This window comes from Prionailurus viverrinus, chromosome B1, assembly GCF_022837055.1.
Source record: "Prionailurus viverrinus isolate Anna chromosome B1, UM_Priviv_1.0, whole genome shotgun sequence".
Taxonomy (NCBI): Eukaryota; Metazoa; Chordata; class Mammalia; order Carnivora; family Felidae; genus Prionailurus; species Prionailurus viverrinus.
The window spans coordinates 173,360,345-173,375,197 of NC_062564.1; the positions used below are offsets into that span (position 1 = coordinate 173,360,345).

General features: G+C 41.1%; 1 protein-coding gene across 1 annotated transcript in view; it reads right to left on the reverse strand.

Annotated features, from left to right (window-relative positions):
- Window positions 1-6,472: 6,472 nt before the first annotated feature.
- The window catches only part of KLB (klotho beta), a 33,478-nt gene continuing 25,097 nt past the window's right edge, over window positions 6,473-14,853 (reverse strand). The window contains 2 exon segments of the mRNA XM_047856137.1: window positions 6,473-6,837; window positions 9,405-10,548. Coding sequence (XP_047712093.1) covers window positions 6,473-6,837; window positions 9,405-10,548 — 1,509 coding nt within the window.

Genomic DNA, 14,853 nt, shown 5'->3' on the forward strand with positions numbered 1-14,853 from the left:
GCTTTTTCTTTTTTTCCTTCTTAATTTTTTTTAATGTTTATTTTTGAGAGAGTGCGTGAGCGGGGGGAGGGGCAGAGAGACAGAGGCACAGAATCTGAAGCAGGCTCCAGGCTCTGAGCTGTCAGCACAGAACTTGACATGGGGCTCGAACTCCAGAGCTGTGAGATCATGACCTGAGCCGAAGTCGGGCACTTAACCAACTGAGCCACCCTGTCCACCCCTATTTGGGCTTTTTCTTAAACCGATAATCCTTTCCTACTATTTGGCAATTAAACCATCCAGAAGTAATTGTAGTGTGCTAAGAACAGTAACAAGGATGAGGGTTTTTTCTAGTAATATTTAATGCGAGAATTGGCTTGAATTTGGTTTTTTGAAGGATTAGTGAGGATATTTCAGGCAAGAAAAACGGTACCAGTAACAGGCAACACCATTTGTTCATCATTGGATGTAGAACTTTCGGTGGGGCGGGGGGGGGGGGGGGAAGGGGTCCTGAAGGTATCTAATTTTGCAGAGGCATAAATTTGAATATTGTGAGGTAAATGTGCTTGAGTCATTTATCTATACCAGTAACTTCATGTGAAAAAGCAGCTGAAGAATGGAACAGTGATACGCCTTAGTGAGGTTACTTTGTGTTCAGGATAAATATGGTGGTTGTGTCCAAGATCCTCACTCTTAACTCTCTGTCCTACCTCACCCATTTACTCCCATATGCTAGTCCTTGATGTTTTTAGAAACTGATAACCCTTCCATAATCTAATTAATGTTATGTGATGCTTTAAATATGTTACCATATTACACTAATTTAGCAGGGTTGCCCCCAGCCTCTTCCTGTTGTCTTCCCTATCTCATTTGATAGAAACTCCAACCTTCTGATTTCTCAGGCAAAATAACAGCATTCAACCTTGATTCCTCTTCCCAACTACACGTTAAATCCATCAGAAAAGTGTAGACTCTGCCTTCAAAGTAAGGTATGTTCAAGGACTTTAAGAGGGGCACCTGGCTGGCTGAGTTGGTAGAACATGCAACTCTTGATCTTGGGGTTGTGATTTTGAGCCTCATGCTGGGTATACAGATTACTTAAAATGTTTAAAGAGACATTAAGAAAAAGCAACCATTTAGAATGTATGGGTCTTACTGAGATCTTTATTTTATTCAATGTTTTGCTTATTTTTGAGAGCGTGAGCAGGGGAGGCGCAGAGGGGAGACAAGAATTCTAAGCAGGCCATGGCTTCTGAGCTGTCCACACAGCCCGACACGGCTTGAATTCAAAAGTGTGACGACATGACCTGAGCCGAAGTCAGACACTCAACCGACTGAGCCATCTCGGCCCTCTACTGAGATCTTGATTTTATTTTATTTTTGAGAGACAGAATGGGAGTGGGGGAGGGACAGAGAGAGGGAGGCACAGAATCCGAAGCAGGCTCCAGGCTCTGAGCTGTCAGCACAGAGCCCGATTCGGAGCTCCAACTCAAGCTGTGAAATCATGACCTGAGCTGAAGTGGACCGCCCACAACTAAGCCACCCAGGAGCCCCGAGATCTTGATTTTAAATGAGCCAACTGGATTTTTTATTTTAAGTTAATCTTTAGTTCGGTGCTAAGTTGTTAAGAAATGTAAGTGAAATGTTAAACTAGTTTGCTTTGAAATACTTAAAGTGGGGTTGGGGAGGGCATTGGATGAGATTCGAAGTGAAACAGAATGCCTATAAATTGATACTTGTCAAAACTGAACAATGGGGATTCATTGTGTTTACTTATATAAAGTTTGAAATGTTTTATAATGTAGAGAATAAAAAGCCCTATACATTTTTGGGGAGGTTAGTATAATAGTCTTAACTGGTGAGCTTTGCTCCTCTCATCTTTTCAGCAGTGATCAGAATCCTTTTTTCAAATTCAACTTCCTCTTAACCTGATACACTGGCTGAACTCAGTACCACTGCCTTAAAACTTTCAAGTTGTCTTTCCCCCTGGAAGTTCTTTCCCTTTGGAGTGACAACTTAGCCTTCAAGACTATAGTCAATGTTTTCAGGGCACCTGGGTGGCTCAGTTGGTTAAGAGTCCGACCTTCGCTCAGGTCATGATCTCATGGTTTGTGATTTAGAGCCCCACATTGGGTTCTGTGCTGACAGCTCAGAACCTAGAGCCTTCTTCGGATTCTTTGCCTCTCTGTCTCTGTCTCTCTGCCTTCCCCAGCTCACAGTCTCTCTCTCAAAAATAAACATTAGGGGCACCTGGGTGGCTCAGTCGGTTAAGCAGCCGACTTCGGCTCAGGTCATGATCTCGCGGTCCGTGAGTTCAAGCCCCGCGTCGGGCTCTGTGCTGACAGCTCAGAGCCTGGAACCTGTTCCAGATTCTGTGTCTCCCCCTCTCTAACCCTCCGTTGTTCATGCTTTGTCTCTCTCTGTCTCAAAAATAAATAAACGTTAAAAAAAAAATTAAAAAAAATAAACATTAAAAATTTTTTTTTATAATCCACTGTTTTCAGTGAAGCCTGCCTTGATGACCCTGTTGTGCTCACTCCTCATCTCCATCTTAAACATACATACCTCTGCTTCACTTGTTTTTGTTCATACATTTATTATGGATTGTACACTTTTTTTCCCTGTTAGAATGTAACCTTTGTGAAGATGGAGCTTTTCTCACTGGGATATTCCAAGCACCCGGAATAATAATGCCTGGCAGATTGCTGTTTGCTAAGTACATGGTATCTAGGTTGCCAGGGAGATTAAAGTTATAGACACAGTAATACCAATGGGATTGGAAAGCAATGTTTTGGAAGGTACTGAGGATCTTAAAACTTTGAAGTTTGAGGAAGAAGTTTCTGAATGGCTGTATTTTAGAGGGATGGAAGTGTTTATATTGAGAGTGTCTGTGTATAGGCAGTGGTAGCCACAATGGGAGTAAGTGTGATTTCTCACAAAGTGAAGTGGATTGATCGGGGTGAGACCAGGGGAACAATTGGAGGCTGGTTGTAGCTAAGAAGTGATTTTCACTTAGTAAGTTTTGTTGGTAAAGGAAAGTCTAGTTCTCTCCCCAGGAGGGCTTCCATGTCTTCTGTGCCTACAATAGATAAAAGGACTTGTGTGTTACTTTCCCAACTTTGAGGATTAGGTGCCCACATTTTATAATGAGTAAACAAAACTCTGAGGAAGGTTCACCAGTATGCACACAGCTTGGGAGGGTGGGCAGGGGCAGTGTTAGGCAGAACCCAATTATACACCAGACCCATTCATATTCTATAGTTCTTAAAATTGATCAGACTGTTAGCATAAACTGTTTATTTGAAATAAATTACATTGAGAATTAAGCAATTAGTCAAAATGTACTGACCACCTTTTTACAGAGGATCTTTTTTATTTTTAAAAATTTACATCCAAATTAGCATATAGTGCAACAATGATTTCAGGAGTAGATTCCTTAATGCCCCTTACCCATTTAGCCCATCCCCCTTCCCACAACCCTTCCAGTAACCCTCAGTTTTCCATATTTATGAGTCTCTTCTGTTTTTTCCCCCTCCCTGTTTTTATATTATTTTTGCTTCCCTTCCCTTAATGTTCATCTGTTCTGTCTCATAAAGTCCTCATATGAGTGAAGTCATGATTTTTGTGTTTCTCTAATTTCACTTAGCATGATACCCTCCAGTTCCATCCATGTAGTTGCAAATGGCAAGATTTCATTCTTTTTGATTGCCGAGTAATCCTCCATTGTATATATATACACCACATCTTTATCCATTCGTCCATTGATGGACATTTGGGCTCTTTCCATACTTTGGCTATTGTCGATAGTGCTGCTATAAACATGGGGGTGCATGTGTCCCTTTGAAACAGCACATCTGTATCCCGTGGATAAATGCCTAGTAGTGCAATTGCTGGGTCATAGGGTAGTTCTACTTTTAGTTTTTTGAGGAACCTCCATACTTTTCCAGAGTGGCTGCACCAGCTTGCATTGCCACCAACAAAGCAAAAGAGATCTACAGAGGATCTTTAAACATGGTTATGTTGTAATATTTGCTAGATAAACGAGACTTGAGAGACAGTTTGTCACATTGAATACACAAACTACTAGCACGCACAAAATTTAGCACAAGTTAATTAGATTTTAAGATGATTCCCCCTGCCCCCCAGCAAGTCTCAGGCTTAAATTCTGAAGATCTTGTCAAAAGCTACCAGCAGTTTCAAATGGTAACTTGACAATTCTTAAATATTTGAGTCTGGGATAAATCTGAAAAGTATAATTGGTCATGATTTAGATTAAATACCTATCTAAGGATTCTTATATGATCGTGGCTTAAAAACTTGTAAGATGATTCCTAGGTGTTAGGACTGCTGTAAGCATTGGTTTAAGGACTTGACTGGGGCTGGGGGGGCAGGGGTTGGTGGTTATGTATGGCAAGGCAACAAATATGCAAAAGGACACAAGTTTTAACTTGTGTAAATGTAAAGACCTGAAGTAGTGAAGATTATAAATACAAGGTATCTTTTTAATGTTTATTTTGAGAGAGAGAGGGCCCAAGCAAGATGGGAGAGGAGAGAATCCCAAGCAGGCTCCCCACTGAGCACAGAGCCTGACTCTCATGAACCCTAAGATGAATGGAGCCAAATAGTCTTCAAGGTACTTTTGGATCAAAGAGCACAAAGTAGACCCCAGGAAAGGAAAACCTAAATTTAATTCTTAAATCTTTGTTGTTCCTAATACTGAATGCGCATTCTTTTTTCAAGATGTTGGATGTTTAGAGAGGTTTAAAAGTTGGTAAGTTGTTCAACTGATAATTAGAATATTCACTGGAACTGTGGGGTCAGTGAAGCCATGTGACACAAAGGGGAGGGGGAACCAGCCAAGTGATTCTTTTAAATGACATTCTTTACACATAGTGAACATTAGAACAACCAGTTGTAATTGTGGATAGCCTTAGGTCCACTTACTTTTCAAAGAAGAAATTAAAAAAAAAAATTACTTGAAAACAAAAAGCATAATCTAAAAATTGCCAAAGGTGGAAGAGTGGGTGCAGAGGGATCAAGAAAAATAAAAAAATTTACTGCTTGAATTTGGCCAGCCGAAAAGCAAATTTATTTCCCGTCAATCACTTGTGCATTTATTTGACCAATTGTGTTCTCTCATTACAGTTATCTTTGAAACACTGCTATTTTCAATTAGAACCTCTGTTACATATAAAATTTGGCTTCTGACATAGGTGGACCTGGAAAACAATCACAATTGCCCTAATTTAGGGTGCTTTCCTACCAAGGGTTTTTGAACAAAAAAACTTCACTTTGACTCAGGTTCCTGGAGAGCGGGGGACAGTGATTAGCTACTATGTGTAATGGGGTGGTGATTGAAATGAATGGGTATGAATGGGTTTACATTTCGAGTTTAGCATACACAACAAATCTTAAGCATGGAGTTTAAGAAAGTCAGACTCCTGGTTCAGATTTAAGTTACTTAATCCCAGCTTCCAAAGGTACAATGAAAAAAGTTTTAACTCCTTCAGACCATCAACATGTACACAAAAAGCACAGTTGCAAGGTGCAAGGTCAAAATACACCTGCATTCTACATCTCTGAGAGGTCCCTGTATTCACATGTTATCAGAACAGTGGAGCTCAGGAGAGAACCCAGTCTTACAGACTAATAGGGTCCTTTGATGACTTGATAATAAAACTTGACATCTTTTTAGAATGTTTAGCTTTCCCAAGTATGTAAGATCTCGTTTGTTGCTTCACAAAAATCAAGGGAGGAAAATGCTGTCAATTTGTCTAAAGGAGTTTGCAGTGTTGTGAGGTTGAGCAGGCAGGTGAGTCTAGCTGTCCTTTATCTTAGTCCTGTGACCTTTCCATGAGATGAGTTATGGAAGTTATTTGTTTTTTAAAACTTGGATCTGGTGCAAGGAGAGACCACAAAATCCTGTATTTTCTAAATGATAACTTTTATTACTATTGAAAACTAGGATCAGTGGGCTTAACAGTCTATGCTGTAGCTGATGATAAATGAACACTAATACTATTGTGTGTTTTCTAAAGGGGAAAAGCACCTCCTTAGAAGTGACAGAATAATCACTGATTATCCAGTGTTAAGAGTTTTAAATTTTCTGTTGTGGAGTCTAATCAAAGTTGTACTTTTTTCAATATAATTTGTTAAATGTAGCTATTGGTATTTAGAGAAGAATGATAGAAAACAGCTCATCAAACTTCATGAAGCAGTGTATCAGATAATCCTAGCTTACTGTCTGGGTAAAGCCTTTACCTTCAGATCCAAGAACTGAATTCACTGATGTCCACATCTTAAGGGAAAATTCATTTGAACCACACAACAGAGACTTCGATTGTCATCACTTGGTTACCACTAGTATTTCAAATTGTCTTTCTACAATATAGGTAATTCTGTAAGTTACCAGTGTACGGAACCGGAGTGAATTTTTTAAACTTTCTTTCATACAGACAAATAGGATCAGTTTCACTAAGACCTCTCTGTGTCCTTACTTTAGTGGTATGTGCTGTAAGTTCTTTGCTTTCCAAATTTTTTTTCTCTTCCGCTTATGAAAAATAGTAATTGATAAAAGTAGAACCAGGGTGGAGAAGAAGCAACAACCAAAGAATATCAGTGGTTTCTTTTGCACAAGAAATAAGCAGACAATGCACTCTGTGTTTCTTGGAGTCTGACTGCATCTAGGACTAGTGATGTCAGAAGGGAAGCCACTGTTGCTGATCAGTTTGTTGTAAAGCTGAACTGAGGATTTAGCTTTGAATTCAGATGTGAAGAATCCAAATCTGGGTTTAGATTTTTCTTCAGTCAGTTTGAATGCATAATAGCCTTTGATTTTGACTTTATCAATCAGTTGTGCTGAAAAATATCAGAAATGAACATTAATCACATGGACTATAAAGTAAGTAAGAATTTAGTTTCCATTGAAATAAAGTCATACCCATAAAAAAGTAGTGATTGTCCTTAAAGGGTTTTTTGACATTCTTTCATGATTGGTAAAAGTGAAAATATGTGTAATTTTAAAAATATGTGTAATTAAGTTTTTAAACATTTGAAGTAAAACTTTGATCCATAATATAAGAACTGGGAGCAGAGCACAGAAGTGTATTTATGAATCGGAGCCATGAAGATGGAAAAGGACTTACACTGTTCAGTTGATCATAAGCACAAAAGTCTTACCTATTTGGCTGGTTTCAGGTCTCCAATATGTCCTTGGTGCGGCCCAATAACCATACTTGGTTTCCCCTAGTCACTTGCTTGGCTGTTTAACACCTCTCCCTCCTCAAACATATAGCACCTCTGTCCTTGCTTTGAAGGGATAACCTTCCTTCCTATTTTACTGAAAAACATACTCACAGGAGAATTCTTCAAACTCCCACAATCCTATCTATCCACCGACTACCATACTTCTGTTGCTGTGGATGTCCTGTCCATGCTCCTGGAAGAGGCTGACTCTTATACACTACTAAGTTTATTCTCTGATTTACTCAAGGACATCTCTCCATCTGTTCTCCTCTTCTCTCACATTTCCCCTCACTATTGGTTCATTTCCATATAAACATGCTGTAACTTTTAGTATCTTATGCAAAAATATCCTTGATTGCACACCCTCTAGTGAAAAGCACTGGCTCCTACTCACCCTACTCATTTGTTTCTCATCTCTCTGACGTCTGAATATTGAAGTGTCCCAGGGCTCAGTCCTCTACGCTTGCTCCCTTAGTGATACCATTCAGCCTTACTGTTTCTAAATCCCATTCTTGGTCTTAACTCCCAAGTTTGTATCTCAGCCCCAGACCTGAACCTGAGACTCCAGTTAGCCTATGTGACATCTCTAATTGACTGATTAATAGACGTCTCAAACTTTAACCTGTGCAACACCAAACAACTCTCCAAAAACCTGTTGTCAGTCTCCTTGACCTGGTAAATGGCCGCTCACCCTTTAGTTGCTCAAACCAAAACAGATTTCATTCTTCACTCTTCTAACACTCTCCATCCAAGCCTGATGACTTTACCTTCAAAATCAGTCCAGAAGCTAGCCACTTCTCACTATCTCTACTCTATAACCTAATCCAACCCCCCATTATTTCTTACTTAGACTCCAAGCCTCCCTGATTCTGTTGTTGCTCCTTTATAGTGTATTCACTGTAAAAAAGAGTAGCCAGAGTGTTTTTTAAAGACTGTGAGTTAGATCATGTTCCCCTGCTGTTTAAAACCTTAAATAGCCTGTCTCTCACAGTAAGAGCTGCAGTTCTTAATGATGGTTTACTAATGCCTCTTCTACTTCCTTGATCTCATCTTTGATTGCTTTACTCCCTTACTCATTCTTCAACCTTCCTGAACCTCAAACAGGCCAGGCATGCTCCCACATTGGGATTTTTGCATTTGCTGTTCTCTCACCTGGAACACTTCACAGATAACTGCACAGGTTTGCTGCCTTGTTCCTCCAGGTCTTTGAAGACTTCCCTAACTACGCTTTAGAATTGTAACCACTCCTAAACCCCACTCCTGGGCACCCTCTTCCCTCTTCCCTGCTGTGTTTTCTCATAGAACTATTTGCTTCTGACACTCTGTATCTTATCTGCTGATTCTCATCCCACAAAAATACAGCCTTCATGAGGACAGTAGTCTTTATTTTGGTGAATGCTGATATGGTGCCTAGAACAGTTTCTGCCCATATTCGGTGCTCAGTAAACATATTTCTGGGATCTTTTTGCTGCTTCAACAAATCTATTATGAATATTTAAAATTAATATTTAAAAATGATAGCAAATGCTGGAAAGAGTAGGAGATAAAGAGTCTCAAACACTGTTGTTTGGTCCTATCAAAATAGATAAAATTGAGGAAAATTTTTTACAGTATTAAAAAAATAGCTTACTAGGGGAGGGGGGATAGAAAATGCCTTTATAACATTTGACCCAATAATTCCATAGTGGGCAATCCTTAGGGAGATAATTAGGAATGAAGACACAGATTTGTATTCAAAGATACCTACTTTTTAGTATTAAAAAAGAAAAAAGAAAAGAAAAAAGAAAAAAACCCCACAGGGCTGCCTGGGTGGCTGTCTGATCCAGAGCATCAGACTCTGGATTTCTGCTGAGGTCGTGATCTCAGGGTGGTGGAAGCTTGAGCATGGAGTCTGCTTAAGATTCTCTCTCTGTTCCTCTGGAGTCCCGCATGTGGGGCTCGAACTCACCAAAGTGAGATCGTGACCTGAGCCAAAGTCAGACGTTTAACCAACTGAGGCACCCAGGCGCCCCTATGGGTTGTCATTGTTTTTGATTTAAAAAAAAAATGCTTTTCTATCCTTGCCAAACTTTCCCTAATGAGCTGGCATTGTCATTAATGCGCCTTCTCCCCTCATTCTTTCGTTCACATTAGCTGGTAATGTCCTATTTCACTGTATCTGATATGGCCCCTCACCTCACCTTTCAAAGCCTCCTGAATGTACTTCTCTAAGTAGTATTTTCGGAGTTCATCATTCTCCAGAGCCTGGTCATCGATGCCATTGGCCGTGATGTAAATATCCACGTCTCCATAGTTCTTCTGGATCCACCTCAGCACCTTGCGCTCCCCCCAGGGCAGGACAGCCAGGCGGCTGGGCGAGCTCAGGCAGGTGATGTCCTGCAGAAACTGGACGTCCCTGTCCGCGTCGTAGCGGCTGCCGTTCTGGCGCGCGTGCATCACGAACCAGGTGGTGAAGTGGTTCAGCGCGTAGAAGTCCGCGGCGCCCTTGACCAGCCTCCTCTCCTCCTCCGTGAACCGAGGCAACGCGGAGCGCGAGAGCCCCTGCCTGTTCTTGAAGGCGATGTACTCTCTCATGGCCAGCGGGTAGTCCCCGGTCTTGAAGAGGGGTTCTGCGAACCAGGCGATTTCGAACTGCAGGAAGCGCTCGGCGGCCTGCCAGTGCGAGTCGGCGTAGGGGTTGGCGGGTTCCGCCCAATCCGAGTGCAGAGACAGCGACACGGCCCCGTGCTGCGCAGACCTGTACCGCCGGTCGTAGAGGTGCCAGACCAGGGCGTGGGCAATCAGCAGGTTGTGGGCTGCCCGGTAGGTGTCGTTACTAGTGTGGCTGTAGATGTCACTCAGCCTGTTGGGCTCGTTGATGGTGATCCAGAGCCTCACCAGGTCCCCCAGCTCCTGGAAGCACAGCCCGGCGTAGTCCTGGAAGGCCTGGACTGTGGATGGGTTCAGCCATCCCCCGCTGTGCAGCAGGGGTGTGGGGAGACCCAGGTGGGCGTGAGTCGGATAGTACAACGTGACCATTGGGGAGATGTTGAGCTTCAGCCCCTCACTGACCACGCACCTGTAGTACCTCAGAGCTTGTCGGTTAACCACGGACAGGTTGCCGGCGGGAAGGATTGAGGGCCAGTCTAGAGCAAACCTGTAGTGAGTGACCTTCATTCTTGCCAACATCTCGAGTTGTCTTTTGATGCTGACAAAATCTGTGCATTGGGCTGGCCGTGTTTTCAGCCTCACCCCTTCCACACGGTGCAACAGTCTGTTCCCCGTCACATTCCACACATACAGGTGAGGGTCGCTGAACTGTGGGGAGGAAGCCACTGCCTTGGGCTGTGAAAACAAGCACATCGAAGTAAGGGACACCCTGGTAGATAGGCTCTTAGTATAGATCGTTTAAGAGGAAGAAGGGGGGTCTTATTCTGCCTCTCACTGACAACAAAGAACATAAATGAAGCATGTAGCCTCTTCATAACGATCTGAATGTTCTTCTAGTTCTCCTGGTGATGTCATAGAAGAGGCCTGGATGGATCATCCTCTCTTCTAGCTCTTGAAATCTCCCAGGGAGACCAGAAAACAGGGAAAGAAACACACCCAGGGCTTGGCTTGGATAACAAGTTGTTTTTCAGAAAATACTGAGAAACTCCTTTCTTGTCCTAAAAACTCAAGTTATACAGAGGGGTCTCTCATGATTCTGTTCAAATGCATTGGGAAATTTGGGTTGGTACCTTCAGTTAAAAGGAATCATGAAAGATGGACCTTCCAAACCCTGCCATAAGTTGACGGCAAAGTTAAAATTCCAGTTGTAGAGGATTTCACTGAGTTTGGCACTTGGAGTCAAAGGTGGCTGGTTAACCCAGCCATAGTTCTTACAAGAGGCTAGTGGGATGGCATAGGGAATGGCCCTTGCATTTGCTGAATGCAATTTTCTAGCACCTTATATTTGAAAAGTCCAGGTGATATCACATATGCATCATTATGTTGTCCCTACCCATGTGTCTGTGAGAACACGGCATTTATTCATCCAACAGGAGAATACTGAATACCCTCTTTATGCAAGATACTTGGATTATGACTGGGGAAAACAGGAAAATATCCCCCAGAAACTCCCAAATTGACTCTTGGATCTGATGGTGTGTCATACCCTGCCCCTCCACCAAGGAGATAGTCCTGGACGCCGGTCCTCATTCTCCCTCTTTGAAACTTGGGCTTGGCAACTCTGGATAGTGACAGAGCAATGTCACCCACCCCACAGATGTGCCGTAATGAGCCAATGACTCTGGCAGAGCACTCTGTCAACTCTAAAGCAATCTATAAACCTAAGGTAGTCATGACTTGGGTTTAGTTTTCCATGGTTGCAATAATTGCCTGCTAGGCCCTTGAGTATAAATTAAAAATAAAAAGGCTTAAGAAAAACATCTCCAAATTCAGAATTAATAGGAAAAAATAAAAGTTCTGTATTTGTGTTAAAATACCTTTTCTTCCTTTAGCTGAGTTTAAATGCACCCAGAAAAAAAATGATAATTAACCTTTGGTAAATATTTTCCCTCTAATTGTTTTCTTGTGTGTCATCCTTCATAGTCTAATTACAAAACCATAACACTGCCCACTTACCATCTGTCAACCAGTTATCTAGAACATTAAACTGAGAGAACATTGATCATGTGAGCATGAAGTTAAATGTGTATATAATTATTTGAGTACAATCCTTCTAGCTTAGATTGACAGTCTCAGTGTTTGGAAACCTCAGAGCATCAATATTGAAAAGGTGTTTACAAAGAGCAATCTTGCTCTGAAATAAGGCAAGATCCAATGAAAATGTGTCTTTTAAAAATCTGCAAAAAGCATTAGTTTTAACAAGTGGGTGTGATTAACCTGCTAAGAGATCTCATTAGAGATGGTGAACCCTGATTTCAACCCTAGCTCCCAAGAGCTTGTTTCTAAAATTCTGTTCTCCACTAAAAGGATCCTGGGCTCCTTGGAGAATGGCTTCTTCCAGTCTGGGGTAGGAAAAGAATGAGGTGATGCTGGTACATCTAATGCCAGAAAAATAAGGATGTGCTTAAAAACTGAAAGGGAAATGTCAAAAAGACACAGGAGCGGTTTGAAGGAGTCCTATTGGCTACTTTGAGTGAGATAATTTGAGCATCAAAATGACTAATGAAACATTGGCAGTAATGAATTATAATGCACTGAAGTTAAGAGAACTACCCAATATATGTTGAAGGAATAATATAATTAAAAATTTGCCATTTTGCAATCTACAAGGTAATAATTCAGGTGAAGTTTATGAATCAATATTAAGACCATTAGTGACATATTGTTAGGAAGCAGGATATGTATACAGTCTCAAAGTGTCATCAGCAGATTACTTTCTAATTACAGATGGAAAAGTTACCTTTCAATTAAGAGATCTGGCAAATGCTACCTTAATCAAGAAATCTGGTAACTACTACTTCCACACATTAACATCTTTCATAATGAGACAATGACATCATGTGCTTCCTGATGTGATATATATTGAACCTCATCTACATAGTATCATTCCAGAAGTTTATTGAATCCAACAAAGAAACAATCAAAGAAAACCAGAACATGAGACATTCTGCAATCAATTGGTCTGGACTCTTCAAAACTGTCAATACCATGAACTTGGGGGAATTATTCTGAATTTAAATGAGGCTAAAGATTAATGACATCCTTGTTTGTATTCTTGATCCAAAAACATTTTTTAAACCAAAAAGGACATTTTTGGAAGATTTAGGATAATTTGAATATGGAATGTGATGATACTGAATCAATATTAAATCTTATGGGTATGATAATATACTAATGTAGGAGAATGTTCTTATTTTTAGGAGACACATTTGGATAGATATATTTTGGGGTGAATTGTAATGACATCTGCAACTTTTCACTTTGTTTATCAAACATAAACACTTTATAAAGCATAAAGCAAATGTGGCAAAATGTTAACAATTGGTCAATTTCAATGACGGGAATATGGGTGTTTATTGTACTAGTTTGAAATATTTCAGAACAAAATGTTGGAGGTGCCTGGGTAGCTCAGTCAGTTGAGCATCCAACTCAGTTTCAGCTCATGTCATGGTCTCATGGTTCATGGGCTCTGGGCTGACAGTGCAGATCCTGCTTGGGATTCTCTCTCTGCCCCTCCCCACGCTCCTATGCGTGCTCTCTCTTTCTCTCTCTCTCAAAATAAAGAAACTTAAAAAAATATGTTGGAGGAGAAAAGAATGCTGAGAGGCGGGGGGAAAGTAAGATAGGGATATTTGTAGGTAGGCATACTAATATTTTTTAAATGTTACTTTCATTTTGTCAGTCTTCGTATAGAGGACATTTAGGGGTTTTTTGGCATCTATTCATAATCCTCTGGCTGATTTTTCAAAAAGCACCCTAATTTTCCTTGGCAAACAATTTATCCTCATTCTTAGTCCAAGTTCAAGGAAGATCGATGTCTACCAGGCTCCAGGGGTAAGCATGAAACCCAGACGTAGTTGATCCCAGAATTGCTTTCCCCTGACCTAAGTGACTCACTTTCGCTCCTAGGAGTAGGAGTAGGGTCCCCAGATGGGGTAGACATTCACAGTGTCAATCACAGGGGTATAGGTGGGTCTTCAGATGAAACAGAAACTTACAGGTTGGGTCATGTGCAGGCCGGAACTCTTGTCTCTTGGGATCTTTCTTTGCGGGTATGGAATTATAGAAAATATAAACCCATTTGAAATGGTAGGGAAAAGATGGCATGCCTTTGCCATGTGTAGGAAATAGGAACTGGGTAAGTAGTTGGCTCCATAGGGACACAAGTGGAAGATGAGTCAGTCCTGTATTTAAGTTACTCTATATCTTTCCCCCCTTTAGTATCTCTGAGCATTTACTAAGTCATGTTTAAGTATCAACAGGGGTTGATATTCATGACCTGTGAACTTTGTTCGCTCATGGTTTGAGCCATTTTGTTTGGTCCCATCCCTTGTACATCTTGTTGTCTTTCCATATGCTTCTAGAATACAGGCCATAGTGTGGTATTGTGAGATCTTATAGCGTGGTGTCATGAAACAGATCTTTGTAACCTGAATGAGTTACATAACCTCCCTAAGCCTCAGTTTCCTTGCTTGTAAAATTAGAGTTTTTAATATTTAATAGAGAGAACGTGCATACATACAACAGCTACATGCTTGGCACATAATAAGTGTTTAAAAAATAGTTGCTATTATTTTGAAAAGAGCACTGCAAATATGGGTGCTTGAGAGTTGCCTGTTATAGTTCTGCCTATTTGTGTTACCTTGGGCAAGTCACTTAGGTCTCAGTTATGAACTGATGGGTCTCACTTTCTTAATCCGTAAAATGAAGGATTTGGAATAGGAGGTCTCTAAGGTCTCATCTCGCTCTAAAAGTTGACCTTGCATTGAGCACTGGCCATGTACCTGACACTGCCCTAGTAAGGCACACAGCAGGCAGCAAAGCCTCAAACATCTCCACCCTTGTGTGGAGAAAGCTTGCATTCTAGTAGGGGTAAGACGTGATAAATAAGAAAAATGTATAGGGGCTCAGTCAGTTAAGCATCTGACTCAATTTCTGATCACGTCATGATCTCATGGTTCATGGGATCGAGCCCCTCAT